At 42.5% G+C, this 16,262-nt stretch overlaps 1 protein-coding gene across 2 annotated transcripts in view; it reads left to right on the top strand.

The window, feature by feature from the left end:
* Positions 1–77: 77 nt before the first annotated feature.
* LOC143665676 (proteinase-activated receptor 2-like) overlaps positions 78–16,262 on the top strand; it is a 67,442-nt gene continuing 51,257 nt past the window's right edge. Inside the window, exons 1-2 of one of the 2 annotated variants that reach the window (XM_077139388.1) lie at positions 78–328; positions 12,737–15,112. In XM_077139388.1, the coding sequence (XP_076995503.1) occupies positions 247–328; positions 12,737–13,848 (1,194 nt within the window). In that variant the 5' untranslated portion in view covers positions 78–246 and the 3' untranslated portion in view covers positions 13,849–15,112. Of the gene's footprint in view, positions 329–12,736; positions 15,113–16,262 lie in introns of those variants that run through there. The other variant, XM_077139389.1, reaches the window with a different exon arrangement.

Below are 16,262 nucleotides of genomic sequence, written 5' to 3'. Positions count from 1 at the left end.
GCCCGGATCCGGGGGCGGGGCGGGCGCCCAGGGCTCCCCGGGGGGGCGGGGCGGCGCCCCGAGTTCCCGCCCCAGCGCGGACTCCCGCAGGTGCACACAGCGGCTCCGGTTTCAGCGAAACTTCTCCCGCCCGGGGCAGGCGCGCTCAGAGGCTCCAGGTGGGGGGCCGGAGAGGGTTTTTCTCTGCGCCGGCGAAGGGGCCCGAGCTTGGCCCAGGTGACGGCGGGCGTCCGGGCTGCAGCGAGGATGCGAGGCGGGGGCGCGGCGTGGCTGCTGGGGGCAGCGGTGGTGCTGGCGGCCGCTGTGTCCCGCACCGCCGCGGTTCCAGGTGAGACGCTCAGGGAGAGAGAGCGCGGATGGGTGAGGGAGTGGGTGCCTGGCCCTTGCGCCGCTCGGGTCCCGAAGGTGCGCTAAGGGTGCTGGGCCGCCGCAGCCCCCAGGCGGTTCTGTTGGGGGGTCCCTGCACCTGGGCAGCCACCAGCTGGGTTATCCGGGAGCGGCTGAAGTCGGCGGAGCCCGGCTGGGAGCATAAATGGCCCCAAAGAAAGGTGGTCGCGCCTCACCTTAGTTACGGGAGGCTCGTCCCGGCCACCTGCCACCCCGAGCTGTGGTGTAGGGAAGGCGGGAAGGGATGAGTGCCCGCATCTGAAGGGTACCCGAGACGCAGCCTCTCCTCCCCGGCGGCGGTTTCTTTGCAAACACTAAGTCATTAGGAGCTTCTCGCACACCCTGGCCACTTCCGGCGGGCTGGCTCCCTGGGGCGCTGCCGGTGCGAGTTGGTGGCGCGCGGCGTGGGTGGGGCAGGTGGGAGCCGCGCGCCCCCGCAACGTAACAGCTCGCTTTTTGCACACCTCCCCAACCCCTGGAGGGACCCTCTTTGGGGTCGACCCACGGCGTTCCCCGACCGTGGGGGACCACGGGGTCCCCGAGCCCGCTGAGTTGCAGGTGTAACAGGCTCAGCTGCGAGTTTTGGGCCAGCTCAGCGTCACGCGGGGTTCGAGTGGAGCTTTTTGGACCCCGCCTTCCAGTCGATCAGGGGGCCTTCCGGGCTGTCCAGGCCGCACAGGAACGCGCACCTGCAGCCGCTCAGGTGTGTGGGCCGGAGGCTGCCCGCGCCCGGGGACAGAGCCGCAGCGGGGACGCGCAGGTGGCGGCCGTCGGCTGCGCGTGGGCGCTGCCCTGCTTGGGCTCCGAGTGGCGGGGGTCGAGTGGCGAACCCCGCGATGCGCAGCCGGGGCCGACGCGGGTTTGGCTTGCGAACGCGCCCACGCGGTGCTAACGGCCGGGGACGGCTGTTTGCGGGCTCCTCGAGTCGCCGCAAAAGAGAGCTTTCCATTTCTCTGCGAAACTTGCAGACCTGATGTTAAAGGCAAGCTTCTCACGCTTACCTTCCTCTTCCGAAGAAATTGTGCAAAGCGAGTCTCACTGAATTGAGTTAGATGGAAGAATGCGATTCTTTGTCTTTTCCTCTAGTTACAGAAGAGAGTGTTACAGTAATGAGCTTGTGCGCCACGGGTTTTTTACCTTGTGTTGGGATCAGAATAAAGGCATTCATTTCTTTCAGGGAAATATTGAAAATTGATGAACAATTACCCATTTGCCTTTGTCTCTCAAAGTTGCAAACTTTAAATTCAGGAGCAAACCCTGGCATGTGCAAATACTTCTAAAAATTTGTGGATGTAGATGATTCGACACTTTATGATAACAGTTGCCAGATGAAGCATTTCCTGAGTCTTTTTCTTGTTCTATCTTGTTTACAATGTGAGGAGTCCAGAGAATTGGGGAGGGGAGATCCCTGGAGCATAATGTGAATTTGATTTAACAAGAAAAAAAAATCAAGTTACTTGTTAACAAAGCTATTTAATATTACACTTTGACTTTTTTGCCTCTGCCTACTTTTATTCCTCTCAGGGTAACTTTCCTAAAGGTTTGCTAAAACACGGGGATTTTAGATACACGGAGTTTCTATCCCGACTTGAAATTTTGAATTGATTTTGACTAACAAATAGAGCATCACAAGTGTCATTCTGCTGTCAGCATGCATCTTTGCTCACTCCCTCTTAGCTTGGTCCTTACACATGCTTCTCAGTTTGCTATCAGATTTCAGGTTTGATTTTCTTCCCAAAGGATTCACCGTATAAAATGGCCTCATAAAAGGAAACTCAGCACAACCTTCTCGTTTTAGAGGAGGACACGGGATTGGAAGGAGCAAGGAAGGAAAAACCCATCAGGGTCCTTCTTTCCTATCACAACAGTAATTGGTAATTGTTTAATCTGTCTCCCCTTTGGATCATAAATTTCCATCTCCATCACCATGGTCAGCACAGTCTCGATGCCTAAAGGACCTGAGTAATATCAAATAAATAGGAAGGGGACCCAGAGAAGTGCAGCGACTTCCCCTTAGGGACCGACTAGTAGAGGCAGCGCCTTGTTAGTCTGTTTCTCACAGGTGTAATACCGGCATGGGAGGTCTCCTGTGATACAGTAATTCCATTTCTTTTTTTTGGAGACTGGAACTTCCCTTTAATGTTGGCTTTTAATTATGCAAGCAGTATATGATCACTGTAGGGAGAAAATGAGAAGAAAGTATAACATTTTAATCAAAATTGCCCCAAACCCAGAGAAATCACTGCTGACATTTTGGTGTCTGTCTTTTCAGATGCTTCCACACATGCAAGCATAAAATATGTTTTCACAAATATAGAAAATCTTTTTGCATTAGTACAGAATTATAGATACTGATCAGTAGTATGTCAATAAATATGAGACATTTATAATGACCCTAAAATGTTATAGAAGGATATATCATAATTTTTAAATTAGTCCTCTGTTAATAAAGAAATGGGGCCTTTCCAATATTTTATAATTAGAAAGAACTGAACAATGAACATGAAGATGGGACTTTAAGTTGTATTTGGTTGTATTTAGGGACTTGCTTGCCTTGTAGTTACCAATTAACCTTGATAGGTCATATTTTAGTTAAGTCTGTGTTTGGCTTTTGTTATGGTTTTCTTAGCTGGACATGATTTTTGTTTTTTCTTTTTTATACTGTTTTTAAATTGTGAAAAATAAGCTATATACAAAAAGCAATACATTTCAAAGCACATCGCAGCAATTAGTTATAGAACAGATTTCAGAGGTTCATGTGGATTACAATTCCACAGTTTTAGGTTTTTACTTCTAGCTGCTCCAACACACTGGAGTCTAAAAGAAATATCAATGTAGTGATTCAGCAGTCATACTCATTTGTTAAAGCCTATCTTCTCTATATAACTCCACCTTCTCCTTGGATCTTTCTCCCAATCTTTAGGGGTATTTGGGTTCTGCTCAGTCTGACTTTTTCATGTTGGAAAGCACAGTCCATAATATGGGATAGGGGGATAGAAATAACTGATATTCTGGAGAGGCTGGCCCCTCTGGGTTTCAGGTCTTATCTGGCCTAGGAACCCATCTGGGCGTTGTAGGTTTCTGGAAAATAATCGTAATGCATGGAACCTTGGTAGAATCTCAGATCAAGCCCTAGGTGTTCTTTAGGGTTGGCAGGAATTGTTTCGGTAGGGGTTAGCAAAACCATGAGAAGTAGCAATGTCTGGCTGAAGCTTGCCTAAGAGTAGGCTCCAGAGTAGCCTCTCCACTCTATTAGAATCCTCTCGGCCACTGACACCTTATTTTGTTACACTTCTTTTCCCACTTTTGGTCAGAAAGGTGTTGTCGATCCCAGAGTGCCAGTGCCAGGCTCAGCAGTCTCCTTTTTTCAAGTTTTCTTGAGCTACGTACGCATGCTATACAGTCCATCCGAAGCGCACAATCCGTGGCGTTTAGTGTAATCACGGAGTTGTGTATTCATCACTGCAGTCAAGTTTAGAACATTTTCATTACTCCAAAAAGAACAACCTCATATCCCTTTCACCTCTTAATCCCTCTGTCCTTCCCCAGCTCTACATAACCACTAAATCTAATTCTGTGTCTATAGGTTTATTTATAATTACATTTTATATAAATGGAATCATACAGTATATAGTACTTTGTGTCTGTCTTCTTTCACTTAGCATTAGTTTTATAATTATTGCTATAGAGAGGATACAGATTTACATAAAAGTCATACAAAAAATACCACATTCTCACATATCCCCCTACTGTTGACACTTTGCATTAGTGTGGTACTTTCATTCTATTCCCTTGTAACCTATCTTCTAGATTCTATTCCTATGAATTTGCTTATTATAATTTGTTTATACCAATGACATCCTACAATATTTTTCCTTTCGTTTCTGGCTTTTTTCCCTCAGCATAATGTCCTGAAGGTTCATCCATGTTGTTGCATGTATCAGGACTGCATTCCTTCCTACAGCTGAATAATGTTCCATTGTATATATAGACCACATTTGTTTATTCATTCAACAGTTGATGGACAATTGGCAATTGTGAATAATGCCTTTATCAATATTTGTGTGCAAATGTCCGAGTCCCTACTTTCAGTTCTTTTGGGCATATACCTAGTTTCAGGATTGCTGGACCATATGTCAGTTCTACACTTAGCTTCATGAGGATCCTCTGTCTTCCACAGTGGCTGCATCCGTTTACATCCCTACTAGCGGTGAATAAGTGTTCCTATTTCTCTACATCCTCTCTAACACTTGTAGTTGCCTATTTTTTAATAGTACCCGTTCTAGTAGGTGTGAAATGATATCTCATTGTGGTTTTGATTTGCATTTTCCTATGTTGAGTATCTTGTCGTGTGCTATTTAGCCATTTGTATTTCCTCTTTGGAAACATATCTTTTCAAATCTTTGCCTGTTTTTTAATTGGGTCATTTGACTTTTTATTGTTGAGTTGCAGGATTTCTTTATATATTCTGGCTACTTATCAGACACGTGGTTAACAAATATCTTCTCCCAGTGAGTAGATTGCCTTTTAACTTGTTTTTTTTTTAACAAAGTCTTTGGAACACTAAGGTTAATTTTGAGGCAGTCCTATTTATCTTTTTTTTTTCCTTGCTTGTGCTTTGGGTGTAAGGTCTAAGAAGAAGCTGCCTCCTAGCACTAGATCTTGAAGATGTTTCCCTATGTTTTCCTCTAGGGGCTTTATGGTACTGGCTCTTGAATTTAGGTCATTCATCCATTCTGAGTTAATTTTTATATAGGGTGTGAGGTAGGGGTTCTCCTTTTATTCTTTTGGATATGGATATCAGTTCTCCTAAAACCATTCATTGAAGAGACTATTCTGTCCCAGTTGAGTATATTTGGGAGCCTTGTCAAAAATCAATTGACCATGGATCTGTGGTTCTATTTCTGAACTCTTAGTTCTATTCCATTGATTAATATGTCTATCCTTACGCTAGTACCATACTGTTTTGACTACTTTATAATAAGTTTTAAAGTCAGGAAGGGTGAGTCCTGCCATTTCATTCTTACTTTTTGAGATGTTTTTGACTATTCAAAAACTATCCTTCATAAATAAATTTGATTATTAGCTTTCCCAGATTTGCAAAGTAGGTTGTTGGTATTTTGATTGGTATTGCTTTGAATCCATAGAGCAAGTTGTATAGAACTGACATTTTAATGGCAATTAGCCTTCCTATCCAAGAACATGGAATGTCATTCCACTTATTAGGTCTTCTTTGATTTATTTTAGCAATGTTTTGTAGTTTTCTGTGTACAGGTTCTTTACATTCTTGTTAAGTTTATTCGCAAATACTTGATTCTTTTAGTTGCTATTGTGCATAGAATTTTTTTCTTTATTACCTTCTTGGGTAGCTCATTGCTAGTATGGAGAAACATTACTGTTTTTGTATGTTGATTTTGTATCCTGCCACTTTGCTGAACTTGGTTATTAGTTCAAGTCACCTTGTAGTTTTTCAGGATTTTCTTTATAGGATCATGCCATCTGCAAATAATAAGAGTTTTACTTTTTCCTTTCCAATTTGGGTGCTTTTTATTTCTTTTTCTTGCTCTACCTAAAACTTCTAACACAATGTTGAATAGCAGTGGTGACAGAGGGCATCCTTGTCTCATTCCTGATCTTAGAGTTTATCTGTGGATACTTGAAACTCTCCCTCATTTTGTAATGAAGTTATTTGGCCAGATAAAGAATTATTGGTTGGCAGTTTTGTCTTCCAGTACCTTAAATATATCATCCCACACCCTTCTTGCGTCCATTGTTACTAATGAAAAATTGGCACTTAGTCTTTTTGTGGTTTCCTTGTATGTGATGAATTGCTTTTCTCTTGCTGCTTTCAGGATTCTATCTTTGGCATTTGATGTTCTGATTAGTATGTGTCTAGGAGTAGGTCTATTAGGAGTTATTGTTTGGAGTATGTTGTACTTCTTGGGCATGTATATCTATGTCTTTAATAAGAGTTGGGAATTTTCCGCCATTATTTCCTCAAATATTCCTTTTGTCCCTTTTCCCTTCTCTTCTTTTTCTGGGATACCCAAAATATGTATATCTGTGTGTTTTGTGCTGACATTCATATTCCTGAGACCCTGATGAATTTTTTCCATTCTTTTCCTCTATTCTTCTGTCTGTAAGATTGTGATTGTCCTATCTTCTAGTTCACTGATTTTTTCTTTTGCCTGTTCAAATCTGCTGTTTTGATTTTTAGTTTATTTTTAATCTCTAGTATTTTTAATCTCTTCAATTCCACCTTTCATTCCCATAATTTCTGTTCTTTCTTTTCATACTTTCAAATTCTTCTTTACACTCATCTGTTGTCTTCTTAATATCCCTTATCTCTTTAGACAGATTTATCTTCATCTCCTTGAGTTGATTTAGGAGATTTGTTTGAACATCTTTGATTAGTTGTTCCAAATTCTGTGTCTTCTCTCAAGTTTTAATTTGTTCCTTTGACTGGGTCATATCTTCCTGTTTCTTAAAATGGTTTATAATTTTTTTTACTGATGTCTAGGCATCTGATAATCTTGATGAATTTATGCTGAAGGGCAGTTTTTCTGTCTTGCCTAGATTGTTGATTGACTTTGTGTTAAGGATCTTCTTTGACACTTGGTTCAATTTATACTAGACTTGTAGAATTGCCTGTGTTTAACTGATGAGATCTTTCCGTCTCTTCTTGTCTGATTCTTGCCTTGAATATATATATATATATACTTTTTAAGATTGCACTATTTGTGCAGTTGTTTCACCCACACAGAAATCTTTTCCTCTGTTCCTTCTCCAGGTATCTTGATCTGTTCTTTTTGTTTTTCTTTTGCCTTGGTAGTTTTTTGTTGTTTTTTTTTTAACTTCCCATCATTTCATTGCCTGTAGCTCCTTTGCTTGCAGGATAAATTCTGGGAGTTGGGTCCCCCCAGAGAAGTCTTCCCAAAATCAGTGTTTCCCAGCCAAAACAGGGCCTGGAACCCTGAAAAAATCACAGACCAGTTCCCAAGTACCCTGGGGAGAGGTTTAGGAGAGATGTCAGAAAGCCTTTTTTTACTGACAGCTTCCTGCAGCCCTTAGCAGGTACTGTGTCTTTAAACCTCTACTGGTTCCAGTCCTGTCAGGGCAGGGTCATAATAGTGGCTGTTGCTGATTCTGTCTGAAGCAGGCTAAAACAGCAGTTCAGAGACAGGACCCAGCCATCTGAATTTGCCCATCAAAAGCCTTGATGATGCTTGGTCATGCTTGCCCCTTGGTTCTTGGGGAAGAGGTCTTCCACATCCCTCAAGGTCTACAGCAGCCAGCCACCTTGAGAGTGGGGTTGGCACCAGCAGCCACCATGAAGTACAGTACTTTACGGCAGCTGCTCAGTCTTCTTCCCTGGATGCTGTCCACTGCTCCTCTGGCCTCTGGGCCCTCAGAATAGTTGTGTCCGATACTTCCTGCCAGTCCTCTGGCTGTTGCTGGAGGTGAAGAGTCCAGAGCTCCCATCTCCACCATCTTTCCTGGAAGTCAGGCATAGAGAGCTGAACCAGTCTCTTTTTGATGGATATTAAGATTATTAAAATTTTTTACCATGATAAACAATATTCTAGTAAATATTTTTGGTACATATAGTATTTTTGAGCACTTTAGCTAGTATACATACAGGATAAACTACTAGAAGTAAATTGCTGCATCATAGGGCAAGTATTTTAAATTTTCATGTGTGCCCAGTTGCCCTTGAAAAGGATCATACCAAGTTGCACTCCTTTAGAGAAAAGTTTCAAATCATATGGAGAAGTAAAATGAAAAGGGAAAATTCTCCCCTTCCCTTCTCCTCTACTCTGTTCCACAGAGATGGCCACAGTTTTTAATTCACTGGGTATCTTTCTGGTCTTTAGATTTTGCAAATAAATGTATTTTATAATTTTATTGTACTAATGGGAGCATAATGTTCTGCTATTTTTCCAATTCACTATTCACTTATAGTGCCTACTATTAATGCCAGGAATTGTTTTAGTGATATCAGAAGTTCAGAATGGAGAGCTGATTAATATTGATTGTATCCTGTTTGTAACTGGGTGAGGGAGTGCTGCATTGAGCATCTGTGGTCTTGTATTCTTGCATACTTGAGAAAGCATTGTTGATTACAGCCCTAGAAATGGGGCTGTTCAGGTGCAGGCAGGTACTTTTATTGTGTTTAAACTTCATACATGTGCTTGACTGACCTTCTACCCTGTGGAAATAGAGGTGATTTTATGGGTTTACAGATGAGGTTATACTGTTAGGAGCTGGCATAGCATCAGTTCTCCAGGTAGGTTCTGCAAGTTTTGGTGAATGGTAGAGGACTCTGTTCAGACCAAAAGTCTCTTGGCTTCAAGGACGGTGTTGTCACTAAAGACAAACCACGTGCTGCTGCATGTGTTCTAGGACTCTTAAGATGAGCACAGTTAACATGAATAGCAGTTTTCACTGAGACCACTCAAGGTTGTATGTCGGAAGGTTCTCAGGAAAATTCTTTTATTATTATTATTTTATTATTTTTTTTAGCAATTTTTGCTTCCTGACTAAAGCCGTATTTCCTTTGGTATGTTATTTCCTCTGCTCCTGCTCCTCTCCCCTCCTCCCCCCCTTTATTTGATCATCTTCTTTAGAACAGATTTTGATCTCTCTTGATATGAACCTTCCTGACCGGCGAGATGCTTGTTTTTAAGGAAAATTTTTAACATATAAAAGTAGAATATTATAATGAACCTCCTAAACCCATCACTGAGCTTCGATAATTATAACTCATGGCCAATGTACTTTCTGCCTTTCCTTGTGAGTTTTGTTTGTTTGCTTTTAGTTTTATTCCGACAATTTGCACACCATTGTATACTTAAAGTGTACAATTTAATGGCTTTTAGTATGTTCACACAGTTGTGTGACCATCACCATGATCAGTTTAAAAATTTTTTCCTTACACCTAACAGAAACCTCGTGCCCTTTAGCCATCATTCCCCTCTCCCCACCTCCTTCCCAGTCCTAGGTAACCACTGATGTACTTCTCCTGTCTCTGGATTTGCCTATTCTGGACGTTTCATATAAACGGAATCATATAATACGTGGTCCTTTGTGACCAACCTCTTTCACTTTGAACGTCTTCAAAGTTGATCCATAATGTAGCATGTATCCATACTTCATTTCTTTTTATTGTTGAGTAATAGTTCATTGTATGGATATAATAAATACAAAATGCCCCCATTTTATTTATCCATTTATCAGTTGATGGACACTGGTTCTTTTCCATTTCTTGGATATTATGAATGATGTGGCTTTGAACATTCATGACAAGTCTTTGTATGAACATATATTTTCGTTTTTCCTGGGTATATATCTAGGAGTGAAATTGCTGGATTGTGTAGGAACTCTATGTTTAACCTTGTGAGAAACTGCCAGCTGTTTCCCAAAATAGCAACACCATTTTAAATCCGCCCCCAGCAGTGTAAGAGGGTTCCAACCACTCTGATATTTTGAAATAAACCCCAGATGCAATTTCGTCCCCAAATATTTCAGTATGTATGTGCAAAAGACAAGGGATTTCTTTTAACATAACCACCATACCATTATTGTGTCTACTAATAATTTTTAAATAGGATCAAATAGTGTGTTCAAATTTCTGATTGTCTAAGAGTAGTTTCTTTATATAATATGTACTTTTTTTAAGAAAGAAGAAACATATTTTTCCATATTACTTCATTTCAAACCTCAGTTTAAAGGGTTTACTATTTCTTTGAGTGGGAGAAAAGATGGCAAGTGGATTAAAAGTTTTCACTACAACCTGACAATATGTTCAAAAACCTAACTGATCTCTTTGCATGTTTGCGAAACTCCATTTCTGTTTCAGATTGTGAATTAATACAATCAGTTCCGACAGAAGTTAAGGTAGTCGGTTTAAGATGAAGTAGGATTCTTATGTAAGGCCAGAGTATGCATATACCATTGCATGGACAGTGTTTTCGTTTGCTAAAGCTGATGAAATGTAATATACCAGCAGTGGGGTGGCTTTTATAACAGGGACTTATTTACTTACAAGTTTACTGTTCTGAGCCCATGAAAGAAAGTGTCCAGATCAAGGCATCAGCCGGCTGATACGTCCTTCCTGAAGAAAGACTGCTGGCAATCTGGGACTTCACTGCCATATGGAAAGGCACATGGCGGCATCTGCTGGTCCTTCTCACATCAGGGTTTTGGTACTTTCAGCCTCTGGATGCTCCTTCTCTCAGCTTCTCTGGCTTTTCTCTCTGAGCTTCTCTGGCTTTTTTTCTGTCTTCTGTCCTTTTACAAAGGACTCCAGCAAGAGAATTAAGACCCACCCTGAATGAGGTGGGTCACATCTCAACTTAAGCGAAGGTCCTTCTCCCCTAAAGATCCCACTTGCAATGGGCCCCACACCCACAGGAATGGATGAGCTTTAAGAACATGATCTTTTCTGGGCATTATAACAGTTTTAAACCATTGCAGGCAGGGAGGGGCAGGAGTGGCAGGTGGATAGTGAGTACAGAAGGGGCCCTGGTTCCTCCCTGGCCCACTGTTTACAGTTATCAGCGATGCCATCACTCCTCTCCCTGCTGAAACGGCGAACATTTTTCGAAAGGTAGAGAATGTAGCAGGATTCTCTTACATGTTCATATTCAAACAAACATAAGTTACTTGGGGGTGGGACTAATTTAAGGACTGTGGTTTTAAAAAATGATAAGGAGTGATGTTTTAATTTTTCTTTTTGAGTAAATATGTTGCACGGAGTCACCGTAGGTTAGGTTGGTCTCGAGGGATTCCAGCAAGCAACCTCAGCTTAGGGACGCTGAATTGCAGGGTGGTATAATGGTTAAAACCATAGATTCTAGATATGTACCAGCTAGGTTTGATTCCCAGCTCCCTGACCCAAGAACTGTTTAACACTGGGCAAGTTATTCCGTTTCTTTGTGTCTCGTTACTCATTATGATGGTCAGGTTCATGTGTCAGCTTGGCCAGGTGATGGTGCCCAGTTGTCTGGTCAAGCAAGCACTGGCCTCACCATCACTAGGAAGCTCTTTGGTGGACTTAAAGCATCTGTGAGTTGATTGCCTCTATGGCAGTGAAATGCTAATATCTATACCTGCCAGCCTAGACTAACGACTGTTTATCCTTAGTTGTGACGCTTTTAAAAAACATGATAATCCTGCTGAACAGGAGTGAGATAGAAGAGGAAATAGTGAGGATTGAGCATAAAAATTATTAGACCAATTTGTGACTTGAAACCTGAAATCTCACACAGGACCCCTTGGCTTTCTCGGATGTGATGCAAGTTCTACTGGCACCTCCCCAGTCTTAAATGTGTTGTCGCTGTTCTCCTGGTGTATGCCGAGGTGCAGGTTGCTCTGGTTTCTCACAGTGTGAAGGCATCTCTCCCTCAGCATTGTGTCCTCACGTTGTCTCTTCTTCGATGTCTTCTCCAGGTCCATGTACACTTAGTTGGGACAGGACGCGGGCTGGATATGCCACTCACTTATTTGTGTTTTTTAAAGTTAAGGTCATAAAAATACAGGGGGGGAGGCAGGAAGAGTTCGTGAAGTTTGCAGTGTTCCTCGTGGGAAGTAAGAACACAATTTGTCACCGGTATCTCCTGTTGTGTGACCTTGAGGCCTCCAGGGAGGCCGCACAGAAGCAGGGGAATCCCTGCCCAGGCGCTGAGGCTGTCCTTGTGTGTGGAGGGGACGGGCCCTTGTGCTCTGGGAATCTCCCTGCGCAAGGTTCCTGGGATAAGAAAGATTGAAGAGCCAGGCTGGGTCCTGGCTCAGGGCTAGCGTGGAAGCTAGAAATTAGAAAGCTGGTGTCCAGATAGGGCTTGCTACCCTAGACACTGGGTAATTTGATTTGGAAAGGAATTGTTGCATAATCCTAAATAATTTTTATTAGTCGATGCATCGGGTGGGGGGGGACGGGACTGCCGGTAGACACAGGATAGCAGTTCGGAACTATCGAATGTGGACAGTTTACAAAAATAAATTGAAATAACAGTCTTTTCAAGATTCATAGATGCCAATGCTATATTCCCTGCATATCCCTCAACATCCCCTGCCCCCAGCCATTAAAAAAATACTCATTTAAAAAATTGGAAAATGAATCTGGACAATATATGGAGAAATACCTAGAAAACTGAAATCCTGTTAGGTTAGGATCCTTCCTAAGCTTCCCATCAGCTTAGAAAAAGCCCTTGTACACATTTCGGTTTCCTCTCCAATGGTGTGTCTCTGTCTTCATTCCTAAAGTGTTTTTACTTGAGCAAAACAGCATTCCTGCTGAACTGCTTATTTCCGTAATGACCCTTGCCTGTCGTCCCTTTTTCTTGTACAGGACTCAATAGAACCTCTAAAGGAAGAAGTCTTATCGGTAAGAATAATGGCCCATCTCCGAACACTGGGACAGGAGTTACAGTGGAAACAGGCTTTTCTGTGGATGACTTTTCTGCCTCTGTCCTCACTGGAAAACTGACCACTGTCTTCCTCCCGGTTGTCTACACAATTGTGTTTGCAGTTGGCTTGCCAAGTAACGGCATGGCCCTGTGGGTCTTTCTCTTCCGAACCCAGAAGAAGCACCCTGCTGTGATTTACATGGCCAACCTGGCCTTGGCAGACCTCCTGTCTGTGATCTGGCTCCCCTTGAAGATTGCCTATCATGTCCACGGCAACAACTGGGTATTTGGGGAAGGTCTTTGCAAGGTGCTGATTGGCTTTTTCTATGGCAACATGTACTGCTCCATCCTGTTCATCACCTGCCTCAGCGTGCAGCGGTACTGGGTCATTGCGAACCCCGTGCTGCTCCCCACCAGGAAGACCAACATTGCCGTAGGTGTCTCCCTGGGCGTATGGCTGCTCATCCTGGTGGTGACCATCCCCTTGTATGTCGTGAAGCAGACCACCTACATTCCAGCCCTGAACCTCACCACCTGCCATGATGTTTTGCCTGAGAAGGTGTTGGTAGGGGACATGTTCAATTATTTCCTCTCTCTGGCCATTGGAATCTTCCTGTTCCCCGCCTTCCTCACAGCCTTCACCTACATGCTGATGATCAGAACCCTCCGATCTTCTGCCATGGATGAAACCTCAGGAAAGAAGAGGCAGAGAGCCATCAAGCTCATCATCACCGTCCTGGCCATGTACCTGATCTGCTTCACCCCCAGCAACCTTCTACTCGTGCTGCATTATTTCCTGATCAAATACCAGGGCCAGAGCTACGCCTATGCCCTGTATATCGTAGCCCTCTGTCTGTCCACGCTCAACAGCTGCATTGATCCCTTTGTCTATTACTTTGTTTCACAAGATTTCAGGGATCACGCAAAGAATGCTCTCCTTTGTCGAAGTGTCCGTACTGTAAAGCGGATGCAAATATCCCTCACCTCAAAGAAACACTCTGGGAAATCCAGCTCTTATTCTTCAAATTCAACCAGCATTAAAACCTCCTATTGAGTTGTCCAGCTTCCCAGGTGGGAGTTTTACAGTTTTACAGAACTCGCATAAGGTTCTAGGGATGCTTCTGTTATTTCCTACTCGAGCAGGTCTCTCCGCATACCATGTGTCATGGTTAGGGACAGGTGTCAACTTGGCCAAGTTGTGGTACCTGTTCGTTCCCTGTTGATTCTGTTTCTCTAGAGAACCCTAACTAATACACCATGTGTATGCCACACCCCTCTCAGGATTGCTAGGAGCTTCCCTGTTTGCAAGAATCAAAGCAGATGTTGGCAGTTTCAGGACTCCTTTATTCAGAAACCGACCTGACAGAAACAACATTTCAGAAGGCGGCCAGAAGACAGAAACCCGGTAACGCGTCAAAATTATCCCTGGTATGAAAACGAATTTCCTAGCTGAAACTGTATTTCTTTTCATCTGGGGTCAGTTATAGCCTTATTAGGGTATAAGGGCCTCAGAGTTTATCAGGCCCTTTGAGCAGCTTTGCAGATGAGGAGTCTAAAGAGGTGAGCTGCCCGGAGTCTCGTTTCCAGACAAGAGCAATGAGTCCGGGTTAGATGGGAGCCGCCAAGTGTTCATTGTGGCTCGTGTGCCTCACCTTATCACAATCACTGTGAATCTGGTTTGAAAATGAAGGTTCCTCAGACTCAGCAATGGGACTCTCTGGGAGCAGAGTCCAGCAGTCTGGATTTTAACCATGCTTCTGTGTGATACTTCCATGCACCAGTGTTTGAGAACCAATGGACTGTGTGTTTCTTCTGCTTGGCAAGGTGCCTTCACCGTTTTTGAAAAAGAAAGAGGCTAACAGAATGCCTCGCGCCTCTTCATTGGTGATCAGTTTTGAGTGATATCTGCTTGTTGAATTAGGAGTCTTGAATTATTTCTTTATTAATCCTTTGAGCTTTTGTCATATTATTTTTATTTCAAGGAAACGATGAGGATATAAACTTGTAAATACAAATTTTGTATGACATTTTACTGACTTTGAAATATTCAGGGAATCTGAGTAGTCTTTGCAACTAAGACTACCGTTGACCACTCTGTATTTTTAAAAATTATTGTTGGAATATTGACAGTTTTGTTTATATGTTATCAAATATGAAATTATAAAAGGCTTCGCTGGGTTTGAACTGTATCTGTTTGAAAGATAGCACTGAAGGAGATGTGATTTGCAACATGTTTTAGAGGTTCTTGACTCAAAACTGACTATACAGTTGTTGCATTTGTGACTTTTAAAAATAACTATTTTGCAATATAAATAATACCTGACTTTTTAAAAAATAATTTGAGCTGTGTGTTTTTGTTTGTTTCCTAGGGGGTGGGAGGTGGGGGAGGGAAGCCACAGCCTGACTCTTCCTTCTAAGAAGAAAATCTGTGACACTCACACAGTGTCTATTTACTTAAATGGTGCCATGCTCTTGGTCATGGTTTGTCATTTAACAGTATGTTTTAGAATTCTTTCCATGTCTGCATACAGATTGACCTACATTTTAAGGATACCAACTTCTTAATATTTCAGATAATCATATTATGTTTAGCTGTTTCTCTCCCGTTGGCTCCTTAAGTTGTCTCTCTTTCCTTGTATTTCATTTATTTATTTTGCCGTTGAATCAGTGCTCCTTTCAACATTTGTGTACATATTTAAAGCGGTTATATTCACAGATCATACACTCCAGCCAGCGTGTGCCATCATGCCATCATTGGCTCTGTTTAATCACAGAGTTATGCTTCCATCACCCCAATCAACCTGTAGAACATTTTCATTGCTTCAAAAAGAAAAACCCCCCATACCCCTTAATCTGTCCTATTATTGACACTTAGCATTGCTCTGGTATCTCTGTTATAACTGGTGGAAGGATAATGTAATGTCACTGCTAACTGTAGATTGCTCTGGTATCTCTGTTATAACTGGGGGAAGGATAATGTAATGTCACTGCTAACTGTAGCCCATAGTTTGCGGTAGGTGTATTCTTTCCCATCTACCGCCTGTTAGCGACAACATTTGTTCTGGTTGGTGATCTTCCTTTTGTCCTAGTAACCTCCTTCCTCATCTGCCGCAGGGTTTACTATGCTTTACGGGTCCATGTTTCACTCTCTAGCTTTCCTTCTAGTGACATGCCCAACCCTAAACTCCCCCTTTCAACCACCATCACTGCACACATACATCTTGTAAATATTTCTGTCAGATAAGTTCCTTGAAGTAGAATAGCCTAGAAGTAGTTCGATGCACATTTAAATTTTGAAAACTCTTGCTGTATTATCTTCGGTAATTTATACTTTTGCCAAAATAGTATGCTTATACCTGTTTCCTGAAATCCTTAGCTACATTTGAAACTATTAATATTTGAGAATTTTGTTTATCTGATTGGAAAAAAAAAGTCTCATTGTTTTCATTTATATGAAGAAGAAACACA

The sequence above is a fragment of the Tamandua tetradactyla genome, chromosome 21 (assembly GCF_023851605.1).
Source record: "Tamandua tetradactyla isolate mTamTet1 chromosome 21, mTamTet1.pri, whole genome shotgun sequence".
Taxonomy (NCBI): Eukaryota; Metazoa; Chordata; class Mammalia; order Pilosa; family Myrmecophagidae; genus Tamandua; species Tamandua tetradactyla.
Note: the sequence above shows the minus strand (reverse complement) of the source record. Positions and strands in the feature narration are given on the sequence as shown.